The sequence below is a fragment of the Phytophthora ramorum genome (genome assembly GCF_020800215.1).
Source record: "Phytophthora ramorum isolate Pr-102 chromosome Unknown Phyram_PR-102_s0016, whole genome shotgun sequence".
Classification (NCBI taxonomy): domain Eukaryota; phylum Oomycota; class Peronosporomycetes; order Peronosporales; family Peronosporaceae; genus Phytophthora; species Phytophthora ramorum.
In genome coordinates, this window is record NW_027150662.1 from 722703 (window position 1) to 741430 (window position 18728).

Genomic DNA, 18728 nt, shown 5'->3' on the forward strand with positions numbered 1-18728 from the left:
AAACGATTAGTCGCGTATTGTCCGTCGACGCACAGTACCAAGTTCGCTGGGTTGGGCGGTGGTATGTTCATTGTCAAGAGGTAGGAGATCAAACAGCAAACCCAAGTTTGGCTTGCCAATACCCCACAAGCAGCCCAAACTTGGCCGACGTAGCCTCTTCCCCCCACTCAGCTGTTCACTACGAGATCGCAAGGATGAAAACGTTGATGGTGGCGCCGCTGCGGTCCCTCAGCAGCGTAACGGGGATGCTGGACGACGTCATCCCCCAAACATTCAAGCTCGCCCGAGATCCACAGACCGCGAGTCTCAAAATCTGGCATCAAGTTCTGCTGTCTGGGTTACTCTACGAGTTCGCTGCGGTCCCGTTCATCATCACGTTCCAGCCCACCCACTCTGTGCGCGACAACCCCGCCGCGGTCTTGTTTTACCTGTGTGAAGCGCTCTTTCTCCTCGACTTCTACGTGAGACTCACCACAGGCTTCTACAAAGACGGCAACGTCGTGCACGATCTGAAACGCAGTCGCAGGAGGTACCTCAAGTCCCCGGAGTTCGTCGCTGATATCGTTGCTATCCTCCCGTTTGCCGCGTTGCCCGTGCATATGTCCGTGTCCGTGATGCTGCTAGAGGTTCACAAGGTGCTTCGCGTCTACCGAATCCCGAGATATTTGTCCATTGTAGACGACGTCTACGTCCGCCACTTCGAGCTTTTGAAGCTGTCGAAGCTGCTCGTGGGCGTCGTGCTGCTGGCTCACTACATCGCGTGCATCCGCTTCTCTTTCGGCTACGACGAACACCACAACAACCACTGGCTCCCGTCGCCACCGGAACACACGCCGACGATCCAAAAGCAGTACTTGATGTCAATGTTCTGGGCGTTTGGGCTCCTTACTGGTCTCTTCGAAGGAGAGCTGCCTCACAGTATCAACGAGTTTTTATTTACGATTGCGGTCGCGATCTGCGGCTTCTCCGTGTTCACGTACCTCTGCGCCACCTTCTTCTTGATCTCCAAGTGTGAAGCTTCAAACGCCGAGGAAGCCGAAGCTCGCATCACGCAGCTCAAGCGCATATTGACCTTCCACCGCGTTCCCGACCACGTGCGCCACCCATTTATCGAGTATCTGAGAGTGCGTGACGACTTTCTCTCATTTTAACTCAATTATCCTACTAATTCTCTGTGCGTTTTTCTTCTGGCTTAGCACTACTACGCCGGCACTGACACGATCGATCGAGAAGTAACAAAGCTCTTGTGCCCCTCCATCTGCAAAGACGTCCAGGTGGAACTTCTGAAGGACATCGTCGCACGAATCCCAGTGTTCTCTGGTTGTAGGCCAGAGTTTGTGGAAGTACTAACGTCTTTGCTGGAGAGGATCTCCTTACCAGCCCAATGCACACTCTTCAGCATCGGAGACCCTGGAGATGCCATGTATATTATTCACGCAGGCGTACTCGACATCCTCGGGAGGAAAACGAAAATCCGAGAACTTCGCAAGAACGACTTCGTCGGGGAACTCTCGCTGTTTTCAAACTTCCCTCGGTCGGCGACGGTGGTGACCAACACGTACTGCGTCCTCTACAAGCTGTCCCGCTTCCACACCGAGCTGGTTCTCGACAGCTACCCGACTGCTGCCTGTGGAATCCAGAAAGTCGTCGCTACGATCATTGAGAAAACGCAGGAAAAGTCTGCGCTAGCCAAAACAGCTTCCGTCAGTGTCTTTCGACCGCCGGTTAAACCGCGAACGGATGACAGAAAAGCGGAGCTGCAGACAACAACTGGCATGACGCCTGCTTCTCGAAAACAAAGTAGCAGTGTCGCCCCCATCCTAATGCCCAGCCATGCAGCTGACCCGGATCCAGTCGTTCCAGAGACACAAAGGCCAGCTAGCACCACTACTGCAAGCCGTCCTCCTCGACTGATTCAACGCGTCCTGAGCATGAAGAAGCACCGGGTGTCCGATGCCATGAAAGATGTGTACGACGAGATCACGGCTCCTCGAGTCAGCACGGCACCGAAACCGTGGTGGTCGCTCCTGCTTCTCACACAATGTTTGGATTGTAGCAGCCGACACCGTATCGTGTGGATTATTAGCTTGCAGATCGTTTTGATGTTCAACTGGAGCCTCATCCCGCTCCAGCTCAGCTTCCCAGCGTTCGACGACGCGGATTGGTTCATCTACATGTTGAACGGAGTCACCGACGCAATTCTCTGGGCCGACATCTACGTCAATTTCAATTTGGCCTTCGTGCAGGCTTCCGAAAAAATCCGAGATCCAGCAAAAAGCGCGAAACGATATTTGTGCGGCGCCTTCGTAGTGGATCTGCTGTGTGTGCTGCCATACGAGATATTTGCTGCTCGTGCGTTGCATTGTGTAGCACGAGTGCCGCGCTTACTTAGGTGAGTTTTTGTATTATTCGCAGGAAAATACTTGGTTTACTGACCTTTTCTCGGCAGGGTGTGGCGCGTAAGAGGTCATTTGCGCGAAGTGGACGGAATCCACCCCTTACGTAGCATGCACCGCCTTGTGCTTTTTGCGACCTTGCTGTTCCTGCTCATTCACATCGGGACGTGCCTGTACTTCAGTGTCACTCTCGTGGAAGGCTTTTGCGAAGAAGAAGAGGGCTGGCTGCTGTATCACGACGTCGAGCTCCATCGCGTGAACTATACGCACTTCCTAGGGTACGGAAACATCACGTACGTACTTGGGGATCCCGAGCTGGAGCGTATTTCGACGATGCAGTACTTGCGCTCGTTCTACTTTGCAACGCACAAGTTGACTGGGCTAGGCAAAGGGATGGAGCCTGAGAATGACGTAGAGTACGTCGTAGCGCTGCTTTTCATGTTCAGTGGGTTTTTCATCACGGCGATTGTCGTGGACAACGTTCAAAAGCGGTTCACCGCATCTGCCCATGAAGAGAAGGAGTTCTTCGCGATCCGTTCTCGAATCCAAGGGTTCTTACGCCATCAGGACGTTCCGTTTGCCATTCACCACCGAGTGAACGTGTTCCTGGACTTTTGGTGGGCGGCTCATCGTGGCACGTCCATCGAGGAACTACTGTGCGAGCTGCCGACCTCGTTCAAACAGGAGGTTCTAAGGAGTATGTACATGCCGGCTTTACAGACGATGGCGCTACTGACTGGCGTCCGGCCATTCCTGACTGAGCTAGAGAACGCTCTCGTGGCGAGTGCTGTGCAAATGCTGTTTGGCCAAGGAGAGTTCATATATCGAGAGGGAGACAACGCAAGTGGGCTTTACTTTCTACTAGAAGGCAGAGTCTCACGCAGCACGGGGGGCTCGCACGTCAAGGTGTCAAGAGGGGGGTACTTTGGTACACAAGTTCTCTCCATCCAGACGATGCAGGCAGGATACACCGAAGATGCGATCGCAGAGAGCGGCTGCGTCATCCTCTTCCTGTCGAGAGCCGCTCTTCACCAACTGTACACTGCATTCCCAGCACTTCCGTCCGAATTAATGGAGCTCGAAAGGCGCTTGCTCCGCACCAAGCTGGCCAAATCGGCATTCAACAGCCAAGAGCTCCAGAAGTTCGCAAAGCGCACACGAAACGTGTGGATATTCTCTCGCCAAGAACGAGCAATCGACCCCGACTCCAAGTACGTGATTGTATGGGAGACGTGGCTGTCCGTTGCTATGACTGCTCAGTGGATTCACGTGCTGGTAAACATTTGCTTTGGCGTGCTCGCTGAGCGTTCTGCCACGACGGACGGAGTCACGATCGCTCTGGAAATGTCCTTCGTGGTTGACATTTACATCCGCTTGTGTCTCGGGTATCGCGAGTTCGGCAACAAGCTCATGGACCTGGAATTAATCCGTCGACGATACCTCGGATCCTGGTTTTTTGTCGTTGATTTGATCGCGCTGCTTCCTCTCTTCATGCTCAACTGGCTCCCGTCTATCACTCGACGAGAGCTCTACAATCTCAACAAAGTGGTGCGTCTTCTAAAGGTGCCGAACCAGTTCCGAGCGCTGGAGCAGCGCTACGTCATGTTCACGAGCGAACTGCGGATGATGAAGCTGGTGTACTACACGTTTTTGGCGACTCACGTTCTGGGCTGCGTCTACTTTGACTTTGCGTCCCACGCATCCGGCGTGCATGCCTTAATGGTAGGAAAAGCAACAGACACGAGCTTCGGAGTTAACTCGTGGTCGCTCCCCAAGTCACTGGAGGAAGCGGATGTCCTTCATCAGTACTTTGCGTCCTTCTTCTGGGCTTTCGGCATCATGTCCGCTTCGAACACCGGAGAACCGCCTCAGAGCACGCCGCAGTGCGTGCTCACCATCATCACGTTGAACGTCGGCTTCTTCTTGTTCGCATACGTTATCGGTAACTTCACGGACATCATCGAGCTCGCCAACGCCGAGCACCGCGAGTTCAACGCCAAGCTGGGCTCGATTCGCCGCTTACTCGCGCATTTCAAGCTGCCTGCAGCGCTTCAGCACAAAATCAAGACGCTGCTCTTCTTCAAGAGGTTTCACTCCATCACGCAAGAAGAAGTCCTCGAACGCTACCTGCCGCCGCCTCTCATGACGGACATTCGGCTGCTCAACTTGAACCCCATGATCGAGAAGGTGCCTTTCCTCAAAGGCATGGACGGCGCGATCACCCGCATGCTGGTGGCTCAATTCAACCAGGTCTTGATACTCAAAGACGAGTACGTGTACAAGCACGGAGACGAAGGAACCGACATGTTCTTCGTCTTCACCGGGATCCTCACCGTATTTGTCCCAACCCGACGGAATTCGGTGTGTAAGACGCTGCAGCGTCCTTCAGAAGGAAGACTGGACAACAACAATCCGGGGGTGCTGCAGAACATATCTGCTGGCGATTTCTTCGGAGAGAACGCGCTGTTTGCCGACGCGCCGCGCGTCTCATCTGTCCGTAGCAAGTCTTCGTGCATTCTGTACTCGCTGTCGAGGCATTCGCTAGAAATGGTGTTCGACCTGTTTCCGGACTGGAAAACCCGAGTTCTTCAGATCGCCAAACTCCAGCAAAAGGAGCAAAAGCAGCGGCGCAACTCGGATCGACAGCAGCTGCGCAGCTTTGACGCCTCTCCTGTCGCTCCGTTGCCCACCGATCATATCCTTCAGAAGGCCTTTCAGTCTCCTGGAAGCTGGTGCTGCTCCCTAGAGTGGCTCAGTGCTCTGTCTACTATTGTGGAAGCTCAAAGCCCACAGCACATCATGTGGCTACGCGTCGTGACTGCCAGCACGTTCTACGTGTCCTTCATGCTGCCTTCGTGCGTTGCGTTCGAGGCCTGTCGAACGTGGGACGGTCTCTCGCTGGGCGCCAACTTTGTGGAGGTGTGCTGCTTTGTCGTTTTTGTGCTGGATGTTTGCATCAACTTGCGGCTGAAGGAGACGGAGCTCACCATGGAGCTGTACGAGGTCAACATTCGCGAGGCGTACCGTCACAACCGCCTAGTAATTGACGTCCTTGCCGCGCTTCCTGTGCAGTATCTGTTCTACTTCCTGTCGGCGCCCACGGAAGTGGCGTGGCTGAGCGTCAATCGCTGCGTGAAAGTGCTGAACGTGACCCACTACATGCACGAGATCCACCGGCAGAGCGTGTCGTACGAGTGGGCTCGGCTTCAAACCATTTCGCTCATGTACGTGCTGGTCATTTACTGGGGCGCGTGCGCCTACCTCATTTTTGCGGACCACGAAGGGTACAGCACCGAGTGGAACTCGTGGTTCCCGTCCATAGCGCTCAAGCTCGAGGACGACTCTCCCTTGTCAGTCTTAAACCTTCGCTTGTTCAGAGGCTTGTTCTTCGCCGTCACGGCTTTCATCAAGAAGGGCCGGACGTTCATGCCGGAAGACAACGGCTTCCTATTCGCCATCGTCGTGTGTTTCGCCGGGCTCATGGTGATGGCCTTCATGATCGGCGAGCTCGCCAGCCTCTTCATCTCGTCGATCGATAACGAAGTCAACTACCGGAAGAACCACATCGCTGTGGAGCACACCATGGCGCGCTGGAAGGTGAGCGCCGCTCTCAATGCTCGCGTGCACGTGTTCCTCTCGAATCTTTGGTCATCGCATCGGGGCGTGATTTACCAGCAAGTTTTCAGCACCCTCCCAGCTCAGATCCGCCTCGAGACGGTGGTGCACATTGTCGACTTGCCGCTTCAAGCGTTGCTTTTCCAAGTCTTTCGCCCGCTGGTGCAGGGTGACGGTCCCAGTCTTACGCGCCTCACGCACGCGATCGCTGACCAACTGCGCTTCGACAGCTACCCGAGTGGGGAGCACGTGCTGCTAGAGGGACGAATGCCCGAAGGTCTCTTCTTCGTCGTGTCTGGCCAACTGGTAGCCACAACCAAGGCCCAAGGACCCGAACATCCTATCGCCCAGTACATGAGAGGCGACTACTTCGGAGAGCGCGGGATCCTCACGCATTCCATGAGCAAAATGTCCGTCCAGACGCAGATGCCGTGCGATCTCTTCCTGCTCAGCACCTACAGCCTCATCAGCATTTTGAGTGCCGACGAGTTCTTCTCGATCGTCCAGATCACGATGGAAAGCCTCTTCCACTCGTTGCTTCGGCGACAGAGCAGACCTGGGGGTCGCTACCCGTTCCCAATGCCGCCTCATGTCTGGGAGCAGCATCTCCGTACGGCGTTGCAGCGACAGCGATTGAAATGGGCGATGAACAGCTCGGAAGCAAAGTCGTCCACGTCGTCCAAAGGGGAAGTTCTATGGAGCAAATTGCTCACCAGCGTCCTCGACACGAGTGACTCGCCGCTCTCGTGCTTTCAGCTCTTCCGCCCGTTTATCGAGATGGCCGGGCCCAAGGGCGAACTCTTTGAGCGAACGTCACCCCAACGACGTATTAACAGCGTCCCTGCCAAAGTCACCAAGAAAGCGGTCGGGCATCTGCGGACGCTCGTACGTCAGATTGGAGCGGTAGCTTCGAACACGAGCAACCGCGTCGTCCCGCTCTTACAGGGAAGTACGGGCTCGCGAGTGAGCTCAGTGTCTCGGTCTCGGCGCGAAGACCGCTCCATCCGGTTGTTCACCGAGAGATCGCACCGAACGCGCGAACCACCAAACGATATCGGTAGTGAACAATGATGAACAAGGACTACTACAATGTACATATTAGCAGGTTACATGTCGAAAAAGGTTTACGTTCATTCAGGGAAGTACATTTGCGGTATACGAATTCCGGATCCTAAGCAGGTGAGGCGGTGACAGTGGAAATGAGTCGTCAATGCACCTTTCGTCGTGGTGACAGCCCGTTAGGAGGTGAGCGGGATCCCCCGGCGCGAAGGGTACAGTACCAACTGGTTGCTCGTGACGACCACATCTCCCGTTACGGCTTATCCAAAATACACATGGGCACCGTCCTTCTTGAAACTCACCGTATTATTTCGTCGTTTCCTTTCCATGCGACTTGCGGATAGGCTTGAGCTAACTCGGCTCCCTGGTGATCGCCTTCGATGCCGAGCGCAACGAGCGAGGAGCTGGGGGGGGGCTATTGAAGTTGATCTTCAGAATATATACGGAGGCTTTCCTGAGTTGGATGCACGATGGCTTTGCAAAGGTGGCTGCAACTTGCACATCTGGGATCCCGAGTTCAGTTGTGTTTCGCTCGTTTTAGTTTTAGTCTTGGACCAAGACTCTTGGCTGTATGAAGTTAGCACTGCCCGGTCGCCTTGGTCTCCGATATGCATTCGCTCATGCTTCGAACGTGCTCGACATGGCTCACAACTGGACAGTCGTGTGTGTGTGTGCCGGTGATCCCGGTGTTCCAGTCTGTTTTTACTCAAACACGGGCTATCCCAAGAATGGCAAGCACATGTTGCGTAGCTCGAAGCTACATACGCTGACAAATATTCATGATGTGCTGCAATGGAGAGTGCTTCGTTCACTCGCGCAGCCTTCAAACGTGAAACCTGTGAGCGTCGCACTGGTATCTATGCACACTAGTCTAAACAATTGTGCGAGTCCTGATTAGACGATGGAGGACGATGGTCGCAACTAAAGTGATCCTAGATCAAGCTCAAAGGAGTCACCACCACCGCCGAAAACTCGGCTCCTCGAGCCCTCAATAGTTGAGCCGATACGCACAGTGAACGCTTCCCGGTTCTGTATCCCAGCGATGTGCTTGCCCAAATCGGCAGAGCTCGAGATTAAAAGAACGTGCTGATTAACGTATGCCTGTGGCGATTCACACGCTTGCGCGTTCCCTCTGCACAACAGTCGAGATTGAAATTGGTGAGCCGGAGCAGCAGCAGGACGCTCTCAGCAGGAACCTGGCTCACACTGCCTTGATTCTCGTGTTCTGGGCTTGGGCTTTGCACGCCATGGGGCGACCCAGCCGGTTTGACAAGTTGTGGAGACTTCTATGCAGTCCTCAACGTCGAAGTTGCGGTCCTCAATCGACCGCGTCGGGAGTTTGTTCATTTCCACTTTCGCCGCCTCCGCCGCAGGTCTCCACTCCACCTTCGTCACCTGCCTCGGATCCGGACTTCGCTCACCATGTCGAAAGGCCCGTTCCTCACCGGTGAGGACTGCAAGTCGGCCTTCAACCTCTTCTGCTGCATCTACGGCATTGGTACGCTTGGTATGCCGGGCAACTTCGCTCGTGCCGGTCCGGTCATCGCCATCATCGCCATGGCCTTCATGGCCTTCGCCAACATCTACTCGTCCATCACCATGTCCAAGGTGATCCTGCTGGCCCCCAAGTCCGTCAAGACGTTCGGCGACCTCGGGGAGTGGAGCATGGGCCAGACCGGCCGCTGGCTGTGCGTCGTCTCGCAGATGGGCTCCTGTCTGCTGATCCCGTGCGTGTTCCTCGTGCTCGGCGGTTCACTGCTTGACGGCCTCTTCCCTGAAGCCTTCAGCACCACAACCTGGACCATCCTCATGGCCCTCATGGTCATGCCGGTGTGTCTTGTCCCCACGCTCAAGGAAGGTTCGGGCGCCGCGTTCGCCGGCTGCATGGGCACTATCATCGCCGACATCATCGGTGTCGCCGTAGTCATCCACGGCATGCGCGGCCACCCGAGCGTGCCGTTCCCGGAGCTCAAGTTCCAGCAGGTGGCGGGTGTGTTCGGCAACCTGTCGCTCGCCTACGGAGCCGGCATCGTCATCCCGGACCTGCAGCGCCAACACAGCGACCCCACCCGCATGCCGCGTGTGGTCGGAGTGACCGTCGCCTTTGTGTCGTGTCTCTTCCTGGTGCTCTCCAGCACGTCGTACTCGGCCGTGGGGTGCCAGATCTCGGGCAACCTGCTCTTCACCATCTACCCCGACCACGACACGGGCCTCACTTCGCTCGGCTTCGCGCCCGACTGGGGCGTCGTCGTGCTGGCCTACCTGTTCATGCAGTTGCACATTACCATTGCCTTCTCGGTCATCCTGAACCCGGCCTTCTACATCTCCGAGCGTCTCTTCCTGGGCATGCACAAGAGGGCACCCGAGGATATTGAGAACGGCTTCGCCTTCGAGGAGTCTGCCACCCCCGGTGACGGGCTCGCGAAGCAGTCGGATGCCGGCATCTCCAACAACAACTCGGTCCTCCAGTCGGCGCGCCGCTCCAAGATGTCGTACGTGTCCGTGGCCGACTCGGAGCGAGTGCACAAGGACAACGAGGAGGAGGAGGCGGCCGAGTACACTGGCGGCAACGCCATCAAGTACGTCCTGCTGCGTATCGCGATCGTCATCGTACTGGTGGTTCTGGCCATCGTCTTCAAGGACCACTTCTCCGAGTTCGCCGACTTCGTGGGCGCCTCGTGCATCACGACCAACTGCATCCTACTGCCCATCGTCTTCTACCTCATCAAGGCCTGGGAGCGCGTCCCCGCGTACGAGAAGGTCGCGGCCATCGTGGTGGTCGTCGTGTGCTTCGTCCTCGGCTGCTACGTCACGTACACCACCGGAAAGCAGCTCTTTTTCCCCACGGAGAACGACGCGGAGTTCCCGTACTGCGATTCCGAGTTCGAGAACACCATCTACTACAACTACACGGCTGAGCATGAGGCATAAGCTATTGTTTGTTAGACCTGTAGGCGCGAATATAGCCCTGAATTCACTGTTTGAATCTCTAGTGTATAGCTTTGAATGGGTCATCAGTGTTCACTACCGACGCAGGGATCTCCTCAAGCAAAACTCATGCGGATGCAGTGCGTGGCACCGTGTTCGAGCCCCTGATACACCGCTAGAGTCCTCGCCTCGCCTTCTTCGTTCTCAGAAGCTGTTGAAGGCGAGAGATACGGAGACTTCTCTGATATTGGTGCTGGGTTCATGTGCTGTAGCCGGAGTTTTGTCACTTTGACGGTCTCAGCAATAAAGCCGGTGTTGGCTTCTTTTCCCAAACAGTAAAGCAGCCACCACCGACTTTCTTAAAAGATGTCAACGGAAACCGTCAAAGTTTACAAGTAACTTACTTACTTGCCTGATGTAAGTCCTGCTTTCAATTCGTCCGCTTCGGGAGCGAAGCTGAGGGCATCGTGCTTGTCGACCACGCTGTATTGACAGCGGCAAGGCGTCGGTATGATGTACTCGAAAGTAATTGACGTTTGAACACCGGCAGCATGCCCGGGCAGATGCTGCTCATCAACGCAGAGCTCGGTTCACGGTGCCAGGACTCCAGGGAAATGTTTCCATCCACCGCAATGTACGATGTGCTGCAAGGGAGATGTATCGCCCGCAGGCTTCCGCTGAAAAGTCTGTACGTACGGCGAAAATGTGTAGATTGGTAGGCAGCTGGTTCGACCAGCAGCTATTGCTATCAAAACTATCTTCTGGGGTGTGGAACTCGCCTTCACCGCAGCCAAAACTCGGATGAGGCTTTAATCCAACCCTGTTGCAGTGCGTGTACTCGACGCGGTTACTGGTGCAGCTACATGTATAACCTAGATGTTGTTTCGGCTTGAGCTCTGAACTGGTATCCCGATTGTGGAGGCGCCTCGATTGTGCCGGGAGAGCCCGCCTCAGCAATGAGCCGGAGCCAAGTGGCTCAAAGATGGTGAGCAGTTCAACAGAGATCGTTGCAAGGTATCTTTAGGTGTTTGTTAGGGTCGCTACTAGCTGGTTCCAGTTTGAAGGGTCTAGACGATGTTGTCGCAGCCTTCCGCGGTCAAGTTGGTTTAGCTCACTTCCAATTCCACCTCCTCGGACGCAGTTCACTCGACCTCACTCACAGCTTCGCCACCTCTTACATACCTGATCACCATGGGGAAGGGGCCTTTTCTCACCGGGGAGGACTTCAAGACGTGCTTCAACCTCTTCTGCTGCATATACGGCATTGGTACGCTTGGTATGCCCGGCAACTTCGCTCGTGCCGGTCCGACGCTCGCATGCTTCGCCTTGGCCTTCATGGCCTTCGCCAACATCTACTCGTCCATCACCATGTCCAAGGTCATGCTGCTCGCTCCGCGGTCGGTCAACACGTTCGGTGACCTCGGAGAATGGAGCATGGGGTCGCTAGGCCGCTGGCTGTGTGTCATCTCGCAGATGGGCTCCTGCTTGTTGCTGCCGTGCGTGTTCCTGATCCTCGGCGGCCAATTGCTCGACGGACTCTTCCCGGATGCATGGAGCACCAACACCTGGACCATTTTCATGGCTCTCATGGTGCTGCCAGTGTGCCTCGTGCCCACACTAAAGGAAGGCTCTGGTGCTGCCTTCGCTGGCTGCTTTGGAACGATCGTCGCCGACATCATCGGCGTATCCGTCGTCATGTACGGCATGCGCGGACACCCAAGTGTACCGTTCCCCGACCTCAAGTTCCAGCAGGTGGCCAACATGTTTGGCAATTTGTCACTTGCCTATGGAGCCGGTATCATCATCCCGGACCTGCAGCGTCAACACAGCGACCCCACCCGCATGCCGCGCGTAGTCGGAGTGACCGTCGCCTTCGTGTCGGTCCTCTTTCTGACCCTTTCAAGCACGTCGTACTCAGCCGTGGGGTGCCAGATCTCAGGCAACCTGCTCTTCACCATCTACCCGGACGCCGACACGGGTCTGACGTCGCTCGGCTTCGCACCCAAGTGGGGCGTCGTGGTCATGGCCTACCTGCTCATGCAGCTGCACATTACCATTGCCTTCTCGGTCATCCTGAACCCGGCCTTCTACATCGCCGAGCGCATGCTCCTGGGTATGCACAAGAAGAAGACGGAAGACATCGAGGACGGCTTCGGCTTCGACGAGTCCGCCACGCCTGAGTTGCAATCAAAGCAGTCAGAGTCCGGGCTGATCCGCACCAACCACTCAGTTCCGGTCCTCCGCTCGAGCCGTCGATCCAAGATGTCGTACGTGTCTGTGGCAGACTCGGAGCGAGTGCACAAGGACAACGAGGAGGAGGAGGCTGCCGAATACACCGGCTCCAACGCGCTCAAGTACGTCGCGCTTCGCATCACTATCGTGGTCATCTTGGTGGTTCTGGCCATCGTCTTCAAGGACCACTTCTCCGACTTCGCAGACTTTGTGGGCGCCTCGTGCCTCACAATGAACTGCATATTGCTGCCTATTATCTTCTACTTCAAGAAGGCCTGGCAGCGTGTTCCGGTGTACGAGAAGATCGCTGGCAGCATCGTGGTCGTCGTGTGCTTCGTCCTTGGCTGCTACGTCTCGTACACCACCGGAAAGGAGCTCTTCTTCCCGACCGACAACGACGCCGACTTCCCGTTCTGCGACTCCGAGTACGAGAACAAGGTCTACTACAACTACACGGCTGAGCACGAAACCTAGGCAATAGTGCTTTGGTTGACACGTAGGTGACCACCGCCACGTTCGTACCATTGTCAATATATTACCCCCTTCTGTGCCTACTTTACTGGGGCTGCGCAGCGATAGCGGCGGTCTACATGCCTTGCCAAGATCGGTATACATGTACACGGAGGAGCTGAAAAGTGCTTGGTCGTTCATGTTGAAGTGGCGATGCCTCGGTTGCAGACCAGGCGATCTGCATCGGCGGAAAGGCAGGACTGAGGTCGGCATATTCATCTCGAATCGAGGTACATGTAGCTCCTTGAGAAGAACCTCATTTTGAACTTAAGTTTATTGCAGACATGCCGCCCCCGAAGCCGCGCTTCATAGCAGCGGCCAGGTGGGGAGCTACGGAGCTACCGTGAGTCATAGCCTTCTTCAAACTGTGAGCTTAAGCTTCGTGCTCCGCCGTGTAGTTGTAGAACACGGTGTTCTGGTACTCGGGCTCGCAGTATGGGAACATGGCATCTGAGTCTGACGGAGCGAACAGGTTCTTGCCAGCCGTGTACGTTGAGTAACAGCCGAGCACAAAGCACACCACAAACACAATGATAGCGGCCACCTTCTCGGCCATCGGTACGTTGTCCCACGCCTTGATCAAGTAGAACGCCACCGGCAGCAAGATGCAGCTCATCGTCAAGGACGAAGAGCCCACAAAGTCGGCAAAGTCCGAGAAGTGGTCCTTGAAAAGAATGGACAGCACCACAAGGATCACCGTGATGCAGATGCGTAGCACAGCGTACTTGAAGGCGTTGGCGCCACGGTACTCAGCAGCCTCGTTGTCGGTCTCACCATGACAGTTGCAGTGGCACTTGTTGTCGACAGCAGCCGGCGTCTTGACGATCTCGTCAGCGGGGGTTTCAGACTCGACGTACTGCAGTCCGTGCTCAATGTCGTCCGACTTAGTCTTCTTGTGCATGCCCAGAACCACATACTCCGCCATGTAGAAGGCGGGGTTTAGCAGCACCGAGAACGCCGTCGTAATGTGCAGCTGCATGGCGATGTACGCGAGCACAACGGCCCCCCAATTCGGCGAGAAGCCCAGCGATGTCAGACCGGTGCTCGAGTCCGGGTAGATCGTGTATAGGATGTTGCCCGAGATCTGGCAGCCTGCAGACGTGAAGGGCACCACGGATAGCACGACGAACAAGGCTGAGATGATGACCATCGTGAACGTGATAACGCGGGGCATGCGGTGCGGCTCGCTGTGCTGGCGCTGCAGGTCCGGGATAATGATGCCGGCGCCGTAGCTGAGCGCGAGGTTGCCGAACGTGCCGGCCACCTGGGAGAAGCTGACGTCCGTCTGCGGGACACTCGAGTGGCCGCGCATGCCGTGCATCACGACTGCCACGCCGATCACGTCAGCTACGAGAGTACCCACGCAACCCGCGAACGCGACACCAGAACCTTCCTTCAGCGTCGGCACGAGACACAGCGGCAGCACCATCGCAGCCATCAGGATGATCCACACCGTCGGGTCGAACGCGTTGGGGAAGAGTCCATCCAGCAGCCCACCGCCGAGAACCAGGAACACACACGGAATGAGGACGCACGACGCCATCTGTGAGACCACGCACAGCCAGCGACCGGTCTTGCCCATGGCCCATTCACCGAGGTCGCCGAACGTCACGACGGACGTAGGCGCGAGCAGCATGACCTTGGACATCGCGATCGACGCGTACACGTTGGCGAACACCATGAAGATCATGGCGATGCTGGCATACACGGGGCCGGCACGGGCGAAGTTACCCGGCAGACCCAGCGTTCCGATGCCGAAGACACAGCAGAAGAGGTTGAAGGAGATTTTGAGATCTTCGAGCGTGAAGAGCGATTCCTTCGCCATGGTGAAGCCGATGGAGTGGCGCTCGGTTTGACTCGAAGAGTAAAAAGCAAAGTGAGCGCGTGCCAATGTGTGGCGTACCATGCCGGTGTCGTAGAGCCAAGGTGGTGGTGGACGAGCACGCCTGACGGCCCCCGTCCATTCATGCCGCCGCCGGTCATGAGACAGACGACAATGGAGTGAAGCTCGGCGCAACGCCGCAACGCGGGTGTTAGAGTTCTGGGGGCCGGTGTCATAGTCTTGAGTCTCCGTGTTATAGTTCAGGGCAACCTGTTGCCTTGATGCCGCTGACGACTGAAGTGCCTGCAACAGCAGATCCTCACGAGACTCCCCGATACGCGAACGAACTGCTCCTTCCAACACGCAAAATGACACTGGTCGCTGGCCGCACTGCAACACAGGAGTCTCTGTCGCGTCAGCAAGTGAGGATGCTCGCTGTTCGTCTACAGCTACCTCGTCTACGGTCTGACACGAGCCGGTCAGCTGGTATGTGTAGATGTGTGAATCCCCTTCCGTACAGATACTTTGCGAGTTTTGACGTCGACTGGTCTACACCGCGACAACTGCGGTTTGGAGTGTGGAGGCGAAGGAGTTCCGGGCACGTTGAAGTCATGTCCGCGTGGGAAGACAAAAACGAGTGGTGATCATCATAAACGGACCTGAAGCCACAACGACACAATTTCGAGTTGGAGGCGGTGTTTCAACGGAAATCGCGCTCATGCGTCGCTTCGACTTATTACGCAGGGCGGACACACCGAGATGTACGTCCATTCAACTCTGTATACGAACTCTAGAAGCTAGACTCATGCCGTTTGGTTGTAGTAAATCGTGTTCTGGAACTCGGGCTCGCAGTACGGGAACGTGGCATCCGAGTCCGACGGGGCGAACAGGTTCTTGCCGGCTGTGTACGTTGAGTAGCAGCCGAGGACAAAGCACACCACAAGTACGAAGACGGCCGGGACCCTCTCGTACACCGGGACTTGGTTCCACGTCTTGATGAGGTAGAAGATCGTCGGCAGGAGGATGCAGTTCGCTGTGATAGCCGACGCTCCCACGAAGTCGGCAAAGTCCGAGAAGTGGTCTTGGAAAATGATTGACAGCACCACCAGCACCACGACAATAGTGACCCGCAGCACGATGTACTTGATCGTGTTGGGCCCGCGGTACTCCGCGACCTCCTCTTCATGAGCGTGATTCGGCTGGTACTCAGTGGCTGTCACCGGCACAACTGGCGTTTTCGATCGACGGTCCGACGAGATACTGATGCGAGCCACATCGCTCTGCAGCAGAGTCTGCTTGGAGATATCTTCCACGGGCGTGCCAGCTTCCTGGTAGGCCAGACCGTTTTCGATGTCGTCTGGGGTCTTCTGGTGCATGCCAAGGACTAAACGCTCAGCGATGTAGAAGGCCGGGTTCAGCAGAACACTAAACGCGATGGTAATGTGCATCTGCATAGCGAGGTATGCGAGTACGACCGAGCCCCACTTCGGTGCGAAACCTACCGAAGTGAGGCCAGTGCTGGAGTCCGCGTAGATGGTGTACAAGATGTTTCCTCCGCCCTGGCACCCCATGGAAAAGTACGGCACAAGGCCCAAAACCATGAGCATGCACATGATGAACAGCATGGTGGCGCCCACAACACGGGGCATGCGGGCAGGGTCGCTGTGCTGGCGTTGTACATCCGGAAGCACGATGCCAGCGCCGTAACCGAGCGACAGACTGCCGAACGCACCGATCACTTGGCCCAAGTCGAGATCGGGTGTCGGAATGCTCGGGTGGCCCTCCATGCCGTGCACGATGATTCCGATGGCAAGACCGTCTGCAACAAGTGTGCCCATGCAGCCCGCGAAGGCCGCGCCCGCTCCCTCCTTCAGCGTCGGGACTAGACACAGAGGCAGCACCGTCACCGCCATCAGGACGATCCAAACCGTGGGGCTGAAAGCACCCGGGAAGAGTCCATCTAGCAGTCCTCCGCCGAGAACGAGGAATACGCACGGGATGAGCAGACAGGAGCCCATTTGCGAGATCACTGCCAGCCAGCGGCCAGTCTTGCCCATGCTCCATTCACCGAGGTCGCTGAACGTCTTGACGGATGTCGGGGCCAGCAAGAGCACCTTCGACATGGATACCGAAGCGTAGATGTTGGCGAACGCCATGAAGGCGGTGGCAAAGAACCCCAGCACGGGACCCGTGCGCGCAAAGTTGCCCGGCATACCGAGCGTGCCGATGCCGCACATACAGCAGAACAGGCTGAAGGCCATCTTGAAATCTTCAAGTGTGAAGAAAGGTTGCTTGGCCATGGTTCCTCAAGTTGATGCAGCGAAGTGACTTGGACGATAGGAGTTTAAGTGGAAGACGGCCAATTTAAAAATGCGTTTGAGATGAGCTGGACTTGATAGCAGGTCGGCATCGACACTGAAGACGAAGGACCTGTAGCGTGCCTAGCGTCGGAAGGTAGACAGCAGCACCGCCTGAAAACGTCCATGAGGGACGCTTGTGTCTCCCGCAACGCGACCAACGGGATGGCTGTCTTGCAACCATGTCACGAGCGCGAGACCAATAAAGGAGGCGAGCAGCTCCGTGTCGGCAAAGCGCCACCCTGCTCAGCGGGGTGACGATCGTTATCAGCGGACACGAGGACCAAGACGTACAGAAACTATTCCGGTGCAGCGACGTGAGCCAGTACCAAGCACGTTGACACGGAAAACTGCAGTTTTGCAGCAGGACCAAGTCCCCATCTTGCCTGCAAGGAACGCTGGGCACGACCGGCCTTGGCCACACGTGCGTCTCCGGTGCTCTCCGTCACCCAACGCGAGCGCGCGGCTCACTTGCATAGTCTCGACAAGCAGAGCAGAGTCGCCACATGGGCTGCGTTTCTTTCGATTGCCCCAAGCAGAAATGCCCAGGAGTGCGTTGGGTGGAAGGCGACGGTGCTCAACGAGATTGAGCCGGAGCGGCACCTGGCAAGGAGTTTCTTCGGTTTGGCTAGCTAAACTTCAGTTTGCTGTGACGATTTCGCCGAGACTCAGGTGAACTTCAATTCTGAAGCAGCGACAAGATGGTGAACACCTCCGTTTTCACCATGCGCAGCTAGTCGAGGATGGCGGGTGCGCTCGTGCGTTGAACTTCTCTTGACTATCAACTCAGGACGAAGTGAGGATACTAGGTAACGAACCGTAGGTGTTAATTAACGGGACATCCATGAGCCTGGCAAAGGCAGGGGTTCTTGTGATGCACATCATGCAGGATCTTGAGGAGCTTCACGCTTAAAGTGGCATCGACATATGAGCACAAATTGTTGCCGTCACTAATTCGGTCGAGTGACATGCACTTCAACTTGGATGATCTCCGCCTTGCAGCCGCATGGCCGGCAACCGCTACCTTCGTATGATAAAACAACCACTGCTTGCTTGAAATGAGTTTATAATCACCATCGAATTGTCTTGCTGGGGCCTCTGTTTCCACTGATTCCTGCTTGACGCCCCGCGATGCCTGGATCCGATCAAAACTGCAGCGCCTGCCTGTTTGCACGGCCAGTAAATCCCTCTACTTGATGCGTCTCGTCCCCCACGTTAAACTCGTGGGGAACGTGTTTACCACGGCAGTGGACAAGTTCTAGGGAGGTCTGGTCGATGAAAAAGGCAAAGGCACTCTGACATTTCTAACTGCAGTTAGAGGCTTAAAACTGTAGCGCTCGACGCACGTGGGGACTTGGACGCAGCAGCTCTCGGATGTTGCGCAGGGCTTGGTAGGCTTCGGTCGCGGTCTCGTGGAGGGCGTCTCGCGCGTCGATCCCCTCCATGTGGTTCACCGCCGCCGTGATGATGTCGAGACACTCGTCGTACGCGATGGCCACGGCCATAGTGCGGGGCCGATGGGCGAGCGCCACCATCCGCTCGGCAGCGGCGATGGCGGCGCGTGAACACGCTTCAAACGTCGGTCGGTCGACTGCGTCGTCCCTGTCCTCACCTTCGGAACTCCAGGAGATGGCAGACCCACCATAGCTGTACCGGACGGTTGAGGCGGTGGTCTGTCGCGCTGCTGCTCGTAAGAATGCGACACCTTGGCTGATTGCTGGGGTGGCGACGTGGTGGGTGGTGTCCGGGGTGCTCATGATGCCTGCTTCGGTCTTTCTTGGGGCTTTCGGGAATGTCTTGGAACCCACG

General features: G+C 56.3%; 2 protein-coding genes across 2 annotated transcripts; one reads left to right on the forward strand and one right to left on the reverse strand.

Moving 5' to 3' along the window:
• Positions 1–206: 206 nt before the first annotated feature.
• On the forward strand, positions 207–7082 carry KRP23_12896 (cGMP-gated cation channel alpha-1; the record flags this gene model as incomplete). The annotated part of the gene is made up of 3 exons (XM_067883541.1): positions 207–1124; positions 1197–2392; positions 2450–7082. The coding sequence occupies 3 exons, from the start codon at positions 207–209 to the stop codon at positions 7080–7082; spliced, it is 6747 nt and encodes a 2248-aa protein (XP_067738978.1).
• Positions 7083–18241: 11159 nt separating this feature from the next.
• Positions 18242–18676, reverse strand: KRP23_12897 (uncharacterized protein; the record flags this gene model as incomplete). Its single annotated transcript, XM_067883542.1, has 1 exon — positions 18242–18676. One exon carries the CDS (start codon positions 18674–18676, stop codon positions 18242–18244), a length of 435 nt encoding a protein of 144 aa, XP_067738979.1.
• Positions 18677–18728: the final 52 nt, after the last annotated feature.